The sequence below is a fragment of the Vulpes lagopus genome, chromosome 22, assembly GCF_018345385.1.
Source record: "Vulpes lagopus strain Blue_001 chromosome 22, ASM1834538v1, whole genome shotgun sequence".
In the NCBI taxonomy this organism is placed as follows: Eukaryota; Metazoa; Chordata; class Mammalia; order Carnivora; family Canidae; genus Vulpes; species Vulpes lagopus.
Window position 1 is genome coordinate 10,311,457 of NC_054845.1, and position 19,095 is coordinate 10,330,551.

The window sequence follows — 19,095 nt, forward strand, 5'->3', positions numbered from 1 at the left end:
CCTCACAGCCACCTTTTGAAGAACATGGTATAGGCATTAGTATTAATCACATTAACTACAGGTGAATAAACTAAGATGGTTAATTTGTTCAAACTCATACCGTCATTACTCCCTCGAGCCTGTAAATCATACTGGGCTATGTATGCATGTTCTTGATGGCCCAAGAAAGAAAGTAGCAAATGCTAGCTAGCATCAGCCCTCCCCATCTGATAGAGGAAAGATGTGACGTGATGGGAAATATCAAGTATGATGATTTCAGGCTGTGTCTACTGAGGTAACTGTGTTGCCAGAGGGATATTTAACAGGTGCTCCATCTTGGTCTGAGGGCCATCCAGATTTGCTGTTCTTAATGGCTTTTGGGGACCTCCCCTTTATCCTTCTTTCTCTTGTTCTTTAGGGAAGCATTTCCTGCCCTGGACGTGAGATTCCCATCCTCTTCCTAGCCTCTCTGTTGGCGTAAATTAGCTTTTCTAGGACCAGGCAAGGTTCAGACCCAGCAAATAGGTAGAGGAGCCAGGACTTAAGACTCAGGTCTTGTGATTCCAAGACTGGTTCCTCTTTGCTGGTCCCATGCAAGCTGCCTTCTTGCTGCTGTGTGACTGCCACACTCTAGCCAGAACCCGCAGGAATCCAGAAGAAGGCAAGAGATGGAAGGCACAGGACAGCCCTTGCGGTCCCTGACCTCTGCACATCAGCGTGGACAGACTGTGGCTTTATTTCAAGGACTTTGATAAGGCAGGAAATCTATCGGTGAAGAGAGGATTTTGAAGTGAGTCAAAGTAAACAAGCTTTGAGTCTTGTGTTTTCCTGTTTGCTTCTGCCCCCTGGAGGAAAGAATGCCCCATGACATGGGAGTCCCCGAAGACTGAGGAATAAAACAGTAGTGATGGTACTGGGGTCCTTGCCTACACCTGCTGAGGTGAAGGCCAGGGGGCAGTGTCCATGGGCTTTTTCTACTGCACTGAGATCCTGTGGGGACAAGCAAGCTATTAATAGGTTATCCAGCAACCTGTGTATCATGTCCTTCATTTCCCTCATGATATGATATTTATTTATCATAGAGTTTTAAGGAGATTGACACCTTCTTTATATCTCTCCATTATTATGTGATATATAATTATTTTTCCCCCTTACCTGTGGGCCAGATGAAAAGTATGTAGCCTAACTACATCCTTAAGTAATAATTATTATCATTCCCTTTTCCTGATTTACCTGGTAAATTATTCATCTAATAATGTGTGCAAATTAATATTTATTTATTTATATATCTCACAGTTTCTGTGGAGCAGGAATTTAGGAGTAGCTTAGCTGGGCTGTTCTGGCCCAGAGTCTCTTGGCAGATTGTGGTCAGATTTCAGCAGAGGTCATCCAAAGGCTTGGTTGAGATTGAAGGATCCTCTCAGGTGGCTCACTCATGTGGCTGTGGAGCTGGTGCAAGGCCGGCCTTAGTTCTTCCTGTGGGCTTCTCCATAGGACTGCTTGAGTGTTCTCATGACACGGTAGCTGGCTTCCCCCAGAATGAGCTGTTCAAAAGAGAGAAAGAACCAGATCCTTTTTATGATCTAGCTTTGGAAGTCACATAGTATCCCTTTTGCCATATTCATTAGAAATGAGTTACCAAGCATGATCTGCATTCAAGGGTAGGGGAACTACACTCTTTTTAAGGAAGGGGTGTCAAAAACTTCATGGACGTATTTAAAACTGCTATATCTGGTAGATGTGGGGCCATAATTAATCACAGCTCTCCTGAGTGGGAAGTTCTACTAGACTCGATGTGGACATATCCAGGTACTGCCCGTAGGCTGGGCAAATTAAACTCAGAGTGCTCAAGGGAGCTCTTATTTGTCCAGTAGCTGTTTATTCCAGCTTTTGTTTACCCAAGGCTGGGTTTCTTTTTCTCTTTTTTCCTCTTCTTATTTCCTGCTGAGAAGCCAAAAGAGAAATTGCGATAGCTAACTTTCACTTTTATAGTTTATTAGTGGTCAGTGAAGTTTGCAGGGCAAGAAGGTCGAAACTCTTGGTTGATGCTAGGAGTCTTTTAATTATTTGTGACTATTCAGACTTCAGACCCGTTTAATGTAGAGAGTTGACAATTTGTGGCAAACAAATTGTAGTAATTTCAAGGAAGTTATTTACCTCTCCTTTCTGTGACGCCTACACTGGTATGAGACAGGGCCCTTTTTTGTTCCTTGGTAGAAGTTATATCTGTTCTTTTTTTTTTTTAAGTTATATCTGTTCTAATTACTGTTGTGTTGTTTGGTTTGGGGTGAACGCAGTGGTAAACTTCTGGAAGACCACACCCCTGGGGGACAAAGAGAGGTGGGTATATAGTCATGAGACAAGAAGAGAAATCCAGAAAAGTTGGCTGGCTGAGAGTTCGAGTAATAATCTGAATTCGGAGATGCCTGTCTAGCTTAGGGCAGAACAGTTTTTTGTTTTGTTTTGTTTTTTGTTCCACAAATGAATTAAGAAGTGGAGGCATCCTTCAGACAAGGAACAGAAACTTAAAGGGTGGCTCAAAGGGATGTGGAATTTTTAAGGAGGAAGAGAAAGATGTCTGCCTTTGCTATTAGAAAGATGTGACAAAGCAGGAAACTATTTCTCTGATGAAGGCAAACTGAGCAAATGGGCAAGAAATGGACTGGGTAGGATTTCTATGGTTCCAAGGCTTAAAAACCTCTAAGAGATGGATACAAGATTTTCTTTAAAAAAGGAATGGAGTCCCAGGAGCTTTATGTGTATTATCTCACTTAATCCTCACAGCATGCTCATAGGCTGAGTATCATCACTTACATCACTTCCACCATCACGCCTGGGTGGCTCAGCGGTTGAGCATTTACCTTTGGCTCAGAGTGTGATCTTGGTACAGGGATCGAGTCCTGCATCAGGCTCCCTGCAAGGAGCCTACTTTTCCCTCTGTCTATCTCTCTGCTTCTCTCTCTCTGTGTCTCTTATGAATGAATGAATGAATGAATGAATGAATAAATAAATAAATAAATAAATTCTTAAAAAAAAAAAAAAAGCTAGGGAGCCCTACTTCTTTGAGGTCATGCAGCCACAGGTATGGGTAAGGTCAGTGTTAGAAGGCAGGCTTGTGCGCCCTAAAGTCTGCCTTTTCCACTCCCTAACACTGCTTCTCCAGGCAATCCAGAATTTCTGGAAACTAAGAGAAGAATTCTTGGGGGCATTACAGGGAATCTTGGTCAGAGGTTACACTGGGAAGTGGGTCATGAGAGGAACTGGGGAGTCTGGAAATAGTCACGCCTTGGATGGAGGTGCCCGCAGCTGTAGCAGCCCACAGCTGTGGGGATGAGGGGACTCGTGACCCGGGCCACCCTTCCTGCAGCCATTTGGATCTAGGTGCGGGTCTGCACTTTGCAAATGCATCCATTCCTTCTTACTTGTGTGTGAGTTTAAGAAAGAGCCTTTTTGGAAAGTCCCCAGCTTTGTTTTGGTTGAAGAGAAAAAGTTTTGTTCCCCCGTTGGTTGCACTGGCCTAGAAGTAGGCTCCATCCATGCCTGTGGCCACGTGTGCTGGTGGCCTTGGGCAGGGAAGGTGGTATAACGGGGCGGATGGTAACTGAGATCCGGGGATGTGAATGTGTTTCAGGTTGATTCCTTCCTGCCCCCTGCTCCGGTTCTTCGAAACCTCAAAATATGGCACAAAAGCAGAAATGGATAAGGAGCAGAGATCAGCCCGTGCTTAGGATTGCTATCCACTGCCTCTTAAGTGTTTCTCACCCTAGTGTTGTTTTCCATGTGTGTTTGTTTATTTTATCCAGAGTTTCTTCGGGACACCTTCACCTCCCTGGGCTACGAAGTCCAGTATTTCTTATATCTGAACGTGGACAGTATAATCCAGATTCTTCGCCAAGTTGCCCGCATGCCCCAACACCAAGACTACGACAGCTTTGTGTGTGTCCTGGTGAGCCGCGGTGGCTCCCAGAGTGTGTTTGGTGTGGATCATACAAACTCAGGGTTCCCTTTGGATCAGGTCAGGAGGATGTTCATGGGAGACGCATGCCCTTTTCTCTTAGGGAAGCCAAAGCTCTTCTTTATTCAGAACTATGTGGTGTCAGAGGGCCAGATGGACAGCAGCAGCTTCCTGGAGGTGGATGGACCAGCAGTAAACAATGTGGAATCCAAAGCCAAGCAGCCTGGGCCCTGCACCATTCACCGGGAAGCTGACTTCCTCTGGAGCCTGTGCAAGGCAGACGTGTCCCTTCTGGAACAGTCCTCTGGTTCTCCATCATTGTACCTGAAATGCCTTTCCCAGAAACTGGGGCAAGACAGGTGAGCCGCCTTGGCGGTGGCCCATCCCTGGACCACTCATCTCTTCTCTTGCTACCGAGATGGAGTTTACCACTGTGATTACCACGTGGGGCGCTCTTCTCTTCAGGGAGAAAAGGATTTTTCATTCCCTGGTGGGATTGCCATAGGAGATACATGTTTTAGGAATGCTTTGTGCTTCGGGAGGTCACTTGCTAGTCAGCTTGTAGTTTGGATATTGGTCTTCAAAATAAAGAAATTTTTAATTGTCTTTTTTTTTTTAAATGACAAAAGCAGTACATATGCCTTATTGAAAAAACCCTATGAAATATACGTGCTGAACCCAGAACATAACAAACAGTTATAATCCTAGTTATTAGAACCAATCTCAGCCTTCCAGATCTTTTTTGGTGTTTTGCCTTCCAGATCTTTTTTGGATACCTGCACAATCATATCTAAATGTTTTTTTTTTTTTTTTTTTTAAGATTTATTTGTTTGTTCATGAGAGACACACACACACATAGGCATAGACACAGGCAGAGGGAGAAGCAGGATCCTCGCAGGGAGCCCGATGCAGGACTTGATCCTGGATCCCGGGATCACGCCCTCAGCCGAAGGCAGACGCTCAACCACTGAGCCACCCAGGCGTCTCATATCTAAATGTTTTTCAAACCAAAATGGAATCATCATCCACTATTACTTTATAACCTGCTTTTAGTTGGTGTAACAGTATATCCCATATATTTTACATGTCAGTAGTCACATTTCTATAGCATCATCTTAATGTCTGTGGAGCAGTCCAGAATATGGCTATGGCATAATTTACTCGACCAATTTTCAGTCTTTGGAAGGCATTTTGCTTTCATACAAGGAAAGCATTCAATATCTTTGTAGCTCAGTATTTGTGCTCATCCGTACAGTTTTCTTGAGCAAAATTCCCAGAAGAAGTGCTGTGTCAAACAGCATACATTTGGAAAGGCTTGGATGTGTCTTATCAGATTGCCCTCTAGGACAGTTACACCCACTTTGCACGAGAGTGCCCATGTCCCCAAATTCTGCTCGACACTGCACGCTCTTTTATTGCCCTGTTTTGACAGTTTGATAGGTGGAAAATGGTACCTGACTCCCCACATCTGCAAGTCTGTGTTATACAGACATTTTTCGTGTTTATGGGCAAGAATACTTTTCTAAGGGAAAGCTTGGTTATCTGGTTTTTATTTAAGATTATTTCCACGTAAGATTAGCAGTCCTTTTTTCACTTGTTCACTCATTACAGTTTAGAATGATGTTTCTGAGCCATGTGTGAAATGCATTCTGTTGTAGTTCTGGGGACCCCAGATATATGTCTCATGACCTATGACCACCCAACCCCTTCAGTAGTGGTTCAGCAGCAAGGAATGGGCTATAGTAGAAATGACTCAGCCTTCCATGGGCCACCAGTGATTTGGCATCCATCCTACATTTGCATTATGATCCAGGTAAGTTATCATCTGGCTGGAGTGTCCCCAGGATAAGATGCTGTTGCCCCTTGGGTGAAGGGACTGTGGTCATTGGGCAAGCTGGTTTGGATCACTCACTCAGTAGCTTGTAGAGAGCATTTAAAAAGAAACAATTGTAAAGCACTTTCACATCTGTTGGCTCATTTCACCCTAATGACAATCTGTCTCCTCTTTGATATCTGCATGGCATTAATTTTTGCTTTTCTCATTCCCTCCAGAAGACGCCCACTCTTGGAACTCCACACTGAACTCAACAGCAGCGTGTATGATTGGAATAGCAGAGTGTCTGCTAAGGAGAGGTACTACGTCTGGCTGCAGCATACTCTGAGAAAGAAACTTATCCTCTCCTGTAAATGAATGGCCAAAAGCCTCTCTTAGCTTAGCTCTGTAGTCTTCATTACTAAACTTTCCTAACCAAACTACCAGAAGTAATTTTCAAGATATGTGGGTAAGATGGGTCCTGTTATGTATTGAAAAGACCCTCTGTTAGGAATGTTGTCAGGAAAGTTTGTTTTTTAAGTTTTTTTTTTTAAAATTTTTATTTATTTATGATAGTCACACACACAGAGAGAGAGAGAGAGAGAGAGAGAGAGAGAGGCAGAGACATAGGCAGAGGGAGAAACAGGCTCCATGCACCGGGAGCCCAACATGGGATTCGATCCCGGGTCTCCAGGATCACGCCCTGGGCCAAAGGCAGGCGCTAAACCGCTGCGCCACCCAGGGATTCCAGGAGAGTTTGTTTTTTAAAATAGATTTTATTTATTCATGAGAGACAGAGAGAGAGAGAGAGAGAGAGGCAGAGACACAGGCAGAGGGAGAAGCAGGCTACCCATGGGCAGCCCGATGTGGGACTCGGTTCTGGGACCCTGGGATCATGCCCTGTGCCAAAGGCAGATGCTCAATCACTGAGCCACCCAGGTGTCCCAAGAAGGTATGACTCCTTGTCAAGTCCAAGATTAAGGCGCTAGCAGATCTGGTGTCTGATGAGGACCAGGTTCTGGGTCTACTGATGGCCATCTTCTCATTGTGCCCTCACATAGCAAAGAGCAGAGGGGGGAAGCAAGCTGTCTTGTAATAGCTCCACCTTCATGAGCTAATTACTCCCAAATGCTCTGTCTCCTAATATCATCACATTGAGGATTAGGGTGTCAAGCTATGAATTTGCCCAGGGTCACAAACATTGAGTCTGTAACTGGCCTTGTAATTTGAAATATCTAGGACTCAAGTGATATTTTATAGCAATCACATGTACTTTTCTTTCTTGGATATGAAGACCTAAAACCAGATCATTATTTAAAATAGCATTTAAAGTTTTTAAAAATTTATTTATTTTTATATTTTTTGACTTAAAAAAAGATGTTATTTATTTATTCATGAGAGACACATAGAGAGAGGCAGAGATGTAGGCAGAGGGAGAAGGAGGCTCCCCATGGGGACCGCGATGCAGGACTTGATCCTAGGAACTCTGGGATCATGACCTGAGCCAAAGGTGGATGCTCAACCACAGAGCCACCCAGGTGCCTCTTGACTTGGTTTTAAATGATGTGTATCTCTATGCATAAATCCAATAAAATATTAAAAATGTTAACAGTCGTCCCAGACTGATACTTAGTCAAGTGTTCAGTAATAAATGTATGGTTGTGACGATATCACTGGCTGGCATTTTATGTAACCATTAAAATTATGTTTATAAATAATAAGAGCTTACATTGGGTTGTTAGCTCATTACATAAATTACATGAAGGATTCCATTCAATCCCCCCTCAGAACAGCTCTATGAGGTAGGTATTATTGTTCTCACTATTTTTCTTCCATTTTATAGATAGAGGAAAATGGGCCAAGTAATGTTAAGTAGCTTCCCTATCATCACCCCATACTAGGATATAAACTCAGGCCATAAAGAGAGACACTTTGGGGCCCAAGTGCTTAACCAATTCACAATATGGCCTTAACAGAACATCGTAGTGAGGAAAAATGCTCATATATTCATGTTACCTGAAAAAGAGTACAAAATAGTATGTTTATTACAATTATGCTTAAAATAAAACAAAAAATACCTCTCAGGAAAACAAAAGGTCATTTTCCAAAGTGGCATATAGATGGCAGGACTATGACTGATATTTTCTCTTTCTGTTCTCCAAATTCTCACCTATATCTGTCTATATATTTTAGAATATTGGCTCCTGCTCTAAAGCTCTGGTAACTCCTTTCAACTTTTAAGTAGTTGGTTCTTCATCACTAACAAAACTACCCTCCTCTTCTTACTTTTGTCCTCACTCCTCTGTCCCATATTTAGCCCCTTTTCAGACACAGGACCCCCGGACTCACTGCTGCTTTTCTGAGCCACTGGTCCAGATGACTGACTAGTCAACTCCCAGTTGACCCTCACTTCTTCCCCTGTTCTATCCCATTCCCTGTTCTATCCCATTCCCCAATTCTTTCAATCCTCTTCCATGAACAGGTCATAGTAGGGGTCACCAGACACCTTCTTCTATCTGCAGGGTTTGATATGAGAATCTCTTCTTGCTCTCTGAGATTTTAGGAGCAAGTTTTCAGGATTAAGGATGTTGTTTATGCTACCAAGACTAACTAAAATAATGCTGTATGTTAACTATATTGGAATAAAAATGTTAAAAAGGGAGTTGTTAAAAAAAAAAAGGCAGTTGTTTTTGCCCTTCACCTTTTCATCCCTTCCTCTATCTTGCTGACTAGAACACGAATGTGATGGCTGGAGCCTTAAATTCCATCTTGAACTGTGGGATAATGGCCACACTGTAGGGCCAGCTAAGTGGTGAGCAGGAAGTAGCCTTCTTGGATGAAGGCAGAGTCTAAGGCTGGTACAGCCTTAGACTACCTACCTCCAGATTTTTATGTGAGAGAAAAAAGATTTATACTTCTTTCAACCTACACAGTCCAACTGATGCATTATTATTTGATTAAAATGTTTAGAATGTTTATGCATGTTATAAGTTTAAAAATTTATCTAGATGATTTTAATTTTCTATTATTGTTTAAAAATATGTATGCACTTAAAATCTGAGCTACCTACATGTTTGTTTTTTTTTTAACCTACATGTTTAACATGCATCTTGGTTACTTCCGAGTTTTGACATTGTGAATAAGGGTGCGATAAACATTTGTATGCTGATTTCTTTGTGGATATAAGTTCAGCTCACTAGGCAAATACCTAGGAGAATAATTGTTGAATTGATGGAAAGCTTATGTTTAACTCTGGAAGAAACAGAGACTGTATTCCCAAGAGGCTATACTATTTTTCAGAGTTCCTGTTGCTTCACATCCTTGCCAGTATTTGGTGGTTAATGTTTTGGATTTTAGCCATTTTAATAGATGCGTAGTGGTAACACATTTGAATTTGCAGTTCAAATGCCATTTGAATGGCATCATGGTGAGCATTTGCTTAAATCTGTGTATCTTCTTTGTTGACACCCATTTTTAAAGTAACTTATTTCTTACTGGTGAAGGTTTTTATTTTTATTATTATTATTATTTTTTTAAAGATTTATTTGAGAGAGAGAGAAAGAGAGTGAGCAGGGGGCGGGGAATAGGGAAATGGAGAAGATCTTTAAGTAGACTCCCTACTGAGGGAGGAGAGTCTTGTTTGATCTCATGACCCTGAAATCATGACCTGAACCAAAACCAAGAGTCAGACACTTAACCAACTGAGCTACTCAGACATCCCTCTTACTGGTGAGTTTTAAAGAGTTATTTGTATATTACAGATGTAAGTCTTTTATCAGATATATTTTACAAATATTTTCTTCCAAATGTGGTAGAAGTTTGTAATTTTAATGAAATTCAACTTATAGACTTTTTTCCTCCCCCTGGATTGTGCTTTTAGTGTGTATCTAAGAAATCATCAGCAAACTGAGGATCACCTACACTTTCTCCTATGTTATTTTCCTTAAATATTTTATTTATTTATTTGTGAGAGAGAGAGAGCCCATCAGGGGCAGAGGCAGAGGGGCAAGCAGACTCCCTACTGAGCATGGAGCCCAACATGGGGCCAGATCCCAGGACCCTGAGATTATGACCTGAGCCAAAGGCAGATACCTAACCAACTGAACCACCCAGGCGCCCCTCTTGCATGTTATTATACAGAAGTTGTAGAGTTTTGCATTTAAGTCTGTCATCATTTTGAGTTACTTTTTCTGAAAGATGTAAGGTCTATGTATTAGTATACACTCAATATTAGTACCATATTGGGAGTTTTAAATAAATGTAATTGTATTATTTGTTTCCTTGTATACAAAGCACATATTGTAACTTAAAAATAAAATAAAAATTACATATTATAAAAAGGTCCAGTTTGTTTAATATATAAACACACTTAATGTATTTGTTTTAAACATAAATGGCATAATATTTAACATTGTTCTATCTTTTCCTTCAAGTAGTCATGTCTATATCTATGTTTTGCGTTATATTTAAGTCATTCACAATTTTTCACTGCTTAAATGATGATAAAGAAACATCTTTTCTTCCTTATTTGGTAAGGACTTCCTGCATCAAACCTAGGATTCCCATCCTCTTCTTACTGCCTTTTCTGGCATAGGTCAGTCTTCTGTCAGGACTAAGCATTATTTCAACTGTCTTGCATCTTTAAACTCTCCCTCTGTCTTTGATCCTTCAGTCTAAAACCAAGCTCTGACTCCCCCATCAAATTAAGTCCCTCTCTTTCAAGTCTTTTTTTTTTTTTTTTTAAGATTTTATTTATTTATTCTTAGAGAGACAGAGACAGAGATACAGGCAGAGGGAGAAGCAGGCTTCATGCAGGGAGCCCGACACAGAACTTGATCCCAGGTCTCCAGGATCCCACCCTGGGCTGAAGGCGGCGCTAAACCACTGAGCCACCAGGGCTGCCCTCTTTCAAGTCTTATGATGGTTTAGACTACTCTGTACTCTCTCTTATTCCACCCACTTGCTCCATACTTCCTTCCTATCTGGATTCTACCTTAATCATTCAGCCAAATCTGTAAAATCGAAGGGTGACGAAACTAGTAGTCTTTAGGTTCTTTGGGGGTCACTGTCTCCTCCCTACTTCTCCCTCCCTACTGTATTCCCCCCTAGAAGTTCTGTCAAGGACTTCTTTGACCAAGTCTTCTTAGAATCTTTCGCCTCCATATCTGTGACTGTGTATATTCACAAGGACCACTCCTTTGTTTTCTCTCTTTATATGTTCTTGTTCAACAATCTTGTAGCTTCAATTACTACTCCTATGCTGCTAACAAGTTGGATATTTCTAGTCCAGACCCTTTAAGTTCAAAGCTCACCCTGCAACCTCCTGGAAATGCTTCCACTTCATTTCCTTTTGGCATCTCCAACTCAATATAATAATATAATATAATATAATATAATATAATATAATATAATATTTAATATAATATAACATAATATAATATATATAATATAAAAACCTCCATTACAAATCTGCTTTTCTGCCTGTGTCTCCCAATTTCAGTTAACGGCACCTCATTTTCACTGTGATCTACTCTTTCCTCTATTTCTTTATTCAGCCAGTTTCCAAATTGGTTGGTCCTGTATCTATAATGTCTTCTCCATCTATCTCTATTATTACAATTTCCCTTGCTTTCATTATCTCTCCATTGAACTATGATAACGGCTTTCTCTCTGATCTTGCCACTAGCCTCTTAATTCTTTTTTAAAAATTTATTTATTCATTTATGAGAGACACACAGAGAGAGAGGCAGAGACACAGGCAGAGGGAGAAACAGGCTCCATGCAGGGAGCCCGACATGGGACTCGATCCCAGGTCTCCAGGATCATGCCCTAGGCGGAAGGCGGCACCAAACTGCTGAGCCACCGGGGCTGCCCTAGCCTCTTAATTCTATGATTACTTCATCCGTGGCAAATTGAAGACTCTCCCTAGCTACAACTTTGTCATCTCCCTCCTTTGAAACTTTCAAGATTCTCCAGTGCATACACAATAAGAGTGTGGCTGGGGAGTGGGGTGAGAGATGGAGTGGGGAGTAGGGGCTGCTGGTGTAAGTTCTGGAGTCCAAAGGCCCAGGGAACCAGGAGCTTTAATGTCCAAAGGTAGAAGAAGATGACCAACCAGTTCAAAAAGAGAGAATTTGCCCTTCCTCCTTTCTATTGGACTGTTAATGGATTAGATGTTGCCCACCCACATTGGTTCTGGCAAGGTCTGGAATGTGTGAATAGGTGTGGAGTGAGGGAGGGAGGAGGACCTGGAAGTTGAGGATGGGATGGCTCCTCAAAAGAACCTACCATCTCAGGATCAGGGTTTGGGGCAAAAGTTTCAAGGAATGGAGCTCTTCAGCAGGTGGCACACTCATCTTCCCATCTTCCCCATCACTTGTGTCCATTTTTTAGTTTATAAGTCTTTACACTTACGAAGTCTCCCTTTATAAACTTTGAGGGTGGAAAACTTGGACCAAAGCCTGGACATAAAGGAAAGCCTACTACTGCCACCACTAGCCACTCTGAAGGTGGAACTAAAGAGAAACAAGCCGGTATTTCCCCTTTGTCCCCAGGGCAGTAGCAGACTCCCAACACTTTATAAAAGGCTAAATAGGTTTTGACTGGCTTTTCATGTAGACCCACTTGCCTGCAACCAATCAGGAAAGATGCCGTAAGAAATGTTTATTCTTTCCACTGCTATCAACTTGCCATCAACATGTCCTCAGTTGCTGTACCCGAAATTGGAAGAAGTGTGAAATACTGAATATAAATAAAATGGCACACAATCTCACTGTAACTTGGTTCAAGTGTTTCCACTAAGTACTAAGACAAAAGTTTAAGTTTTACTTCACGTGTCTCTATTCTACTTCTGCTTTCCAAGCTTAGCTCAAATACTTCCTCCTCCAAGTCATCTTCATTAGGACTCATCCGTTGTTCCTGGAGCTCTTATAGTATTTAGGTGAAGCCCCATCACAGCATCAGCACACCCTGCCCAAAGGTTACATATAGCATGTCATATGGAGACACAGGCTGCTGTAGCCTTGTGGTCAGGAGCATGGGATTTGGAATCTGAGAGACCTAGAATTCCCATCTCTTCCTGCCTTTGGGATAATGGCAAGATACTTTGCAACCATGAGCTTCAATTTCCTCATCTCCTGAATGTAGCTAATAACATTGACTTTAGACAGTTCATCAGAAAAGAAGGGGCCAAGAAATGGTAGTAGTCATAATTATTTAAAGGTAAACGTGTTTTATTCACCTTTCCTTTCTAATTGTGCCCAGGTCAGTGCTTTACACATGGGGAGAGCTTGCTAAATATTTAATATTGTTGAATAAAAGTTGAAAAAGCTAGTGTACTTTATAAACAGGGTAAGAAGTGATAGTTTTACTAAACTACTTTCTGAAATGCTGCAAGGAATGAAATAGAAGACTAAGACTTAGGGCTTGTGTATCCTTATCTTTCAAAAAAATTGTGGTAAAATGTACATAACATAAAATTTACGATTTTTAAGTTATGATTCAGTGTCATTAAGTACATTTACACTGTTGTGCAACCATCACCACTAGGACTTATTTTGTTTTTTCTTTTTTTCTCTGAACCATTTATTTATAATTAGTAATAGTAAAGAACATTTCCAAATGGCATACATTCCAATAATAAATGGAACTCCCTATACCAGTGCTCATGCCTGTCTGGCTATGTTTAGGGGTTTTGTAGAAGTCATACACACACTATCATTTCCTCATCACTCAAAGCCACATTCAGGTTTTTCACACTTGTTTCCAGGACTAATGGGGTGTATCTTTTGACTGGTTTACTAAACATATTAAATTGCTCTGCCCATTGCACACTTTAAGTTGTAAGTTTTTGAAAACTGAAGTACAATCGACATACAATATCCTATTAGTTTCAAGTGTACATAATACTGATTTGTTATTTTTGTACATTATGAAATGATCCTCATGTTAAGTCTAGTTACCATCTGTCACCATACAGTTATTACGAAATTATTGACTCTATTTGCTATGTTATATGTCACATTCCCCTCATTTATTTTATAATTGGAAGTTTGTACCTCTTTTTTTTTTAAGTTTTTACCTCTTAATCATCTTCACCTTTTTTTACCTGTGCTCCAAACCCCATCTAGTAACCAACAGTTTCCAATATCCATGAGTCTGTTACCGTTTTGTTTGTTCATTTGTTTTGTTTTTTTTATATTCCACATATAAGTAAAATCACATGGTATTTGCCTTTCTCTGTCTGACTTATTTCACTTAGCATACTACCCTCTAGGTTCATCCATGGTTTTGTAAATGGTGAGATTTCATTCATTTTTATGGCTGAGTAATTGGGCTTGTCTTTCTTAAACATAGAAGTTCTCTGGATGATGCCAAGGATATGAAAATAGCACTTTAATATATTTGCTAGTGAAGCATCATTAATCTTACTTTTTTTTCAGAAATAAAATATCTTTTCTAAGAATCTGTACTTCTTCCCAGAGCTCTGCACACCTGAATGTGCTGAATTATAGTGCAGTGACTAAGAGTCAGATTTGCTAATTTAAATTTTGGCTTTCCCACTAGCTTACCATGTGACCTTGGACAAATTACTTAACCTTTCTGTGTTCTAGTTTTCACATCTAAAGGAGGAGTCATGCTAATAGTACTTATCTTAGAGATTTGGGATGGTTCAATGAAAAAATAGTGCCTCATACATGACAATTGCCATGTAAGTGTTAGGTATTGTTTTTATCCTTATAAATAATGTCTTCAAAGTCTCTTTCTTGGTGCACTGAATGTGCTGTGAGACCAAAGACTGCATCAGTTTTGTCTGCTATTGAATTTCCTGCAAATACCTCCAAATGGGCTTATAGTCCAGCTCTCCCTCCCTTTTTTTCTACCTTAAACTTTTAAAAAATTTGCACATGCAACTTTTTGAGAAAGAGTTAAGATGGCTGATCTCTATTTCTTGAACTTCTTGGGTTTTATTTTAAAGGTTAAGTGAGTTTGGGGAAGGAGATGGTTAGGAAAAGTCTCCTTTCTTTGTTCTTCCTTGCTTCCTTCTCTCCTCTCTCTCCCTCTCTCTCTCTCCTTCCTTCTCTGATTCATCAACCTTCGGACCCAAAGGAAAAGTTCATTTGTAAAGAGTCCTTGGTTTAACCAGAGAAAATCCCGGGCGTTCAGTGGAAAAACTGTGACTCTTGCCTTTAGGAGGCGCTGTTTGTTAGCGTTTTCCAAAACCTGGAAAGGGGAGGGGAGAAGGCAGCCAAGGCAGCTATGACGTGGGCAGGAAATTAATTATCAAGTTACCCAAACCAGAAGGTCCAGTTTTTGCTTGCTGAAGCAGAAAAGTCTTGAGTTCTCTTCCCGCGTAAATGGGAGCTTCCCTGGAACTTGGATTACGCAGAGGATTCTAATTTCTTCAAAACTTTGTTTTCAGGTAGTTTCCCCCAGGAACAATTTGCCTCCAGAGGATCAACGCAATTTGATCTGAAGGTACGTGGTTAGCACCTTTCCTCTGCTGAGCTCTTCCACAATAGGCTTCAGTCACAGAGACTTGCAAAAGCCCTTGTTGGCCATGGCATGTTTCTGCCTGGATTGATTAGCTGTGCCAGGGAAAATGAAGGCCTCAAAAGCCCCAGGAAAGCTCCAACACAGACTTTTAGAGGCGGAAATAAATGCTAGTCCACAAATGGAGACAGTCTGGCACAGTCAGCAAAGCTACAGATTGGAATCTTCGGGAAACTGCAAGGCAAATTTAAGATATCTTAGAATTGCAAACTCTCTCCAAGAAGCCATTCATTTGGTTTCTAGTATCACAGGCTACTACTAGAAGGGAAGACCCCATGGATAAGCACAAAAAAAATACCCTTTTCTGTTCTCTTTCTCTCTCTCTCTCTCTCTCCCTCTCTCTCTAAGTAAGCTGTACACCCAGTGTGGGGCTTGAGTTCAGAACCCTGAGATCAAGAGTTATATGCTCTACCTACCGAGTCAGTCAGACACCCCTCAGTTTTCTTTATCTAACAGTAAAAGTAATGTGTGTTCGTTGTATAAAATCTGAGAAACTCAGACAGTGGCCCAGAAAAGAATTTATAGTATTTGTAATTATACCAATTAGATACAACCACTCTTTGTTACTGATGTTGTTTTTTGTTATGTTCTCCTTCCTTTAGAAAGTGGTTTCTTGTTTCTATTTTTTTTTTATTTAGATTTTTATTTATTTATTTATTTATGATAGTCACAGAGAGAGAGAGAGAGAGGCAGAGACATAGGCAGAGGGAGAAGCAGGCTCCATGCACTGGGAGCCCGACGTGGGATTCGATCCCGGGTCTCCAGGATCGCGCCCTGGGTCAAAGGCAGGCGCTAAACCGCTGCGCCACCCAGGGATCCCCGTTTCTTGTTTCTAAATAGCCAAATCTTACAAAGAGAATCTATACCTTGAGGCCTTATAGAATGAATAATATCACACTGAAAATTTTTTATCAGTTCGTTGTTCCTCTAATTAGAATGAAATTTAGTGTAGAAAATACCGTATTAAAAAAAGAAGAAGAAAATACCGTATGAACTTTATGAACAGATCAGGTGGAAATATAATTTAGGTAATTTGTGACTTCCTTCAGTGATCTAGCAACTCTTGTCCAAAACCTCCCTTTCATTTGAGGTCTAGGATTATGGCTTCTCTTTTTTGTGAGATATAGACCTGTCCTGTTATGGTTGTTCTTGGATTAGTGGACACTTCTGAAGTATAAACTCCCAGACTGCTGTATTTCCAAAATGAAAGGCATAAATCTAAACTCGATTTCTGCTATTTGATTGGAATGAATTAAGAGCTCTAACATGGAGAGATTGTGCTTTGTCAGCCTCCCTTTTGACGAGCTCTCCCCAGGGACACTTTGATTTGGGAGAAATGAAGGTAAATTGGATTCCAAAAAAAGCTCCCTCCAGACCTCCAAAACGGTTGCCATGCAAGTGTTGGGCTCATTTTTTGGGGCTACTGGTTTTTGAAGTAAGCTTACAGGAATTTTTATTTTTCAGCACTTTTGGGAAATTCTCATGCCTGAACGGAGGAGGCCTGGGAAGTTGGGGTTCTCTGTATCCTTGCTTTCTCATGTGCTGTCCCACCTCTTCTCTCTTTCAGGCAGGCCATGACATCTCAAGCTCAAAGTTTGACTTTCCGTTCTGATGATAATTGTCAGTCGAGCTTCCGTGGGAAGCTTCTGACTATTGATTCAAAACTGGAGATCCAAGATGTGGAGGGCTTGAAGTTTCTCTGCCGAGACTTCGTCTCCCACAAGAAGCTGGAGAAGTCCAACTCAGCCTCAGATATTTTTGATCATCTGTTGGCCGAGGAGCTGCTGAGTGAGGAGGACCCCTTCTTCCTAGCGGAACTCCTCTATATAATCAAGCAAAATTCGCTGCTGCGGTACCTCAATCAAAGCAAAGAGCAAGTGGAGAGTTTGCTGCCAACTCGAAGGAGGGTCTCTCTGTTCAGGTGGGGAGGAGTCTGTGATCAAGAGGTGGGGTTTCCATCTATTTGGTGTTCATTCAGGCCACTGGGCTCTGAAAGGAGGCGAGGATTAGGATTTTCTTCTTACCCACCTCCTTTGATGACATAGTGCTTCAAAACCAGGAGATCTCTTCCCTTCAGGTACTAATGAGATGAGAGATTGGGAGGTCAGCAAGGCTTCAGAGCCCAGCTCGGGGCCTGGCAGTGCCTTCTCTTGGTTTGCCTCTCCCTGCCAATGGAAGTTGGCTTCAGCATAGCGGGGCTTGCACTTTCCTTTTACCCTCTGCATTCCGAGATAGCCCTTCCTCCTGTGACTCACTGTGAGGATTTGAGAAGAGGGAATGCCCCCTTGGGGCCAAATCAGCAAATGAAAAAGGAGATGTATCTCTGGGGTAGAGAAAGACATCATTTGTGCCATGTCCAATTTTAAATTTTCACACATTTTTGGGTGAAACCCAGAGAGGTAAAATACAGATGTTTTACCCATGGGGTGAAATACAGCCATCAGGTTATCACAGGTCAGACCTTAGATAATGCTATTTTATTTATTTAAAATGTTTTATTTTTACTTGCGATACAGTTGACCCATAACATTGTACAGTTTTAGGTGTATACCATAGTGGTTTGATACATGAGTGTATTGTGAAATGATCGCCACAATACGTTTGACATCCCTCACTATGTATAGTTACCAATTTTTCTTTTCTTGTGATGAGAACTTTTAAAATCCACTCTTTGGCAGCTTTCAAATATATAACACAGTATAGTCGATCCTTGAACAATGTGGGGGTTAAAGTGCCAGTTCCCACACAGTCAAAAATCCATGCATAACCTTTGGCTCCCCCAGAACTTAACTACTAATAGCCTACTGTTGACCATAAAGTTGATTAATACATATTTTGCATGTTACATGCATGATATAGTGTATTCTTGGGATAGAGTAAGTCAGAGTAAAGGAAATGTTAATAAGAAAGTCATAAGGAAGAGAAAATACATTCACTATCCTGTACTCTGTTTATTGAAAAAAATCAGAACTCAGGAAGACCTTCACAGTTCAAACCCATGTTGTTCAAGGGTCAACGGTATTGCTAACTACAGTCACCAAGTTGTACAGCACATCACCAGGACTTAACTTGATCAACACAGTTTTAAATTGTCCACTGACATAGCTTCATCAGAGAATCGCATGAGAAAGAACCTTTTATGGCCTGGGTGACTAGAATCCTTCAGGTCTTAGTGCTTGAAGTGGCTGAGAATCTGAGCTGCACTTGAGTCAGTGGGGGAATTCTGCAAGTCATTGTTTCCACAACGCTGGTTCAATGACCCAGGGGGGATCTCTGGCATACAGAGGTGTTAGTATGTGAATGAAATGTTCAGCTTTTCTGGTTGTCAATTACATGATTCTCCAGAAGCTGGGATATTTCCTTCTTTGTTCAACAGTTGACCTCATACAGACTGGCATCAAGTCCTCTTTGATGAGGGCCTGTAAAGTAAGTCTGAATTCCTGGAATGGAGTCAGGAGGTGGGAGGGTATGCCAACATGGAGTTTTACATCTTCCTAGTGGGATGGAAAATGGTATTGGACTTGGAATCAGAAGGCCTGCCTCACCTGCTTATTGTGTTATCTTTTAAAATTTTATTTTATTTTTAATCTTATTTTGTTTTTTTTTTCAGAGAGAGAGAGAGAGAGTGAGAGAGAGCGTGGGCATGAGGGGGGGAGGGAGAGGAACAGAGGGAGAAGGAGACAGAATTTCAAGCAGACTCCCCAACCAGTGCAGAGCCCGACACAGGGCTTGATCTCACAGCCCTGAGGTCATGACCTGAGCTGAAATCAAGAGTCGGGCACTCAACTTAGCCACT

At 41.3% G+C, this 19,095-nt stretch overlaps 2 protein-coding genes across 11 annotated transcripts in view; both read left to right on the plus strand.

Moving 5' to 3' along the window:
- Nucleotides 1–6,391, plus strand: part of CFLAR (CASP8 and FADD like apoptosis regulator) — a 36,829-nt gene extending 30,438 nt beyond the window's left edge. For all 10 annotated transcript variants that reach the window (XM_041737641.1, XM_041737640.1, XM_041737645.1 and 7 more), the window contains 2 exons: nt 3,783–4,293; nt 5,987–6,391. In XM_041737641.1, coding sequence (XP_041593575.1) covers nt 3,783–4,293; nt 5,987–6,125 — 650 coding nt within the window. In that variant the 3' untranslated portion in view covers nt 6,126–6,391. The remainder of the gene's footprint in view (nt 1–3,782; nt 4,294–5,986) is intronic.
- Nucleotides 6,392–15,057: 8,666 nt separating this feature from the next.
- The window catches only part of CASP10 (caspase 10), a 33,435-nt gene continuing 29,397 nt past the window's right edge, over nt 15,058–19,095 (plus strand). The window contains exons 1-2 of the mRNA XM_041737649.1: nt 15,058–15,224; nt 16,867–17,220. Of these exons, the coding sequence (XP_041593583.1) occupies nt 16,874–17,220 (347 nt within the window). The 5' untranslated portion in view covers nt 15,058–15,224; nt 16,867–16,873. The remainder of the gene's footprint in view (nt 15,225–16,866; nt 17,221–19,095) is intronic.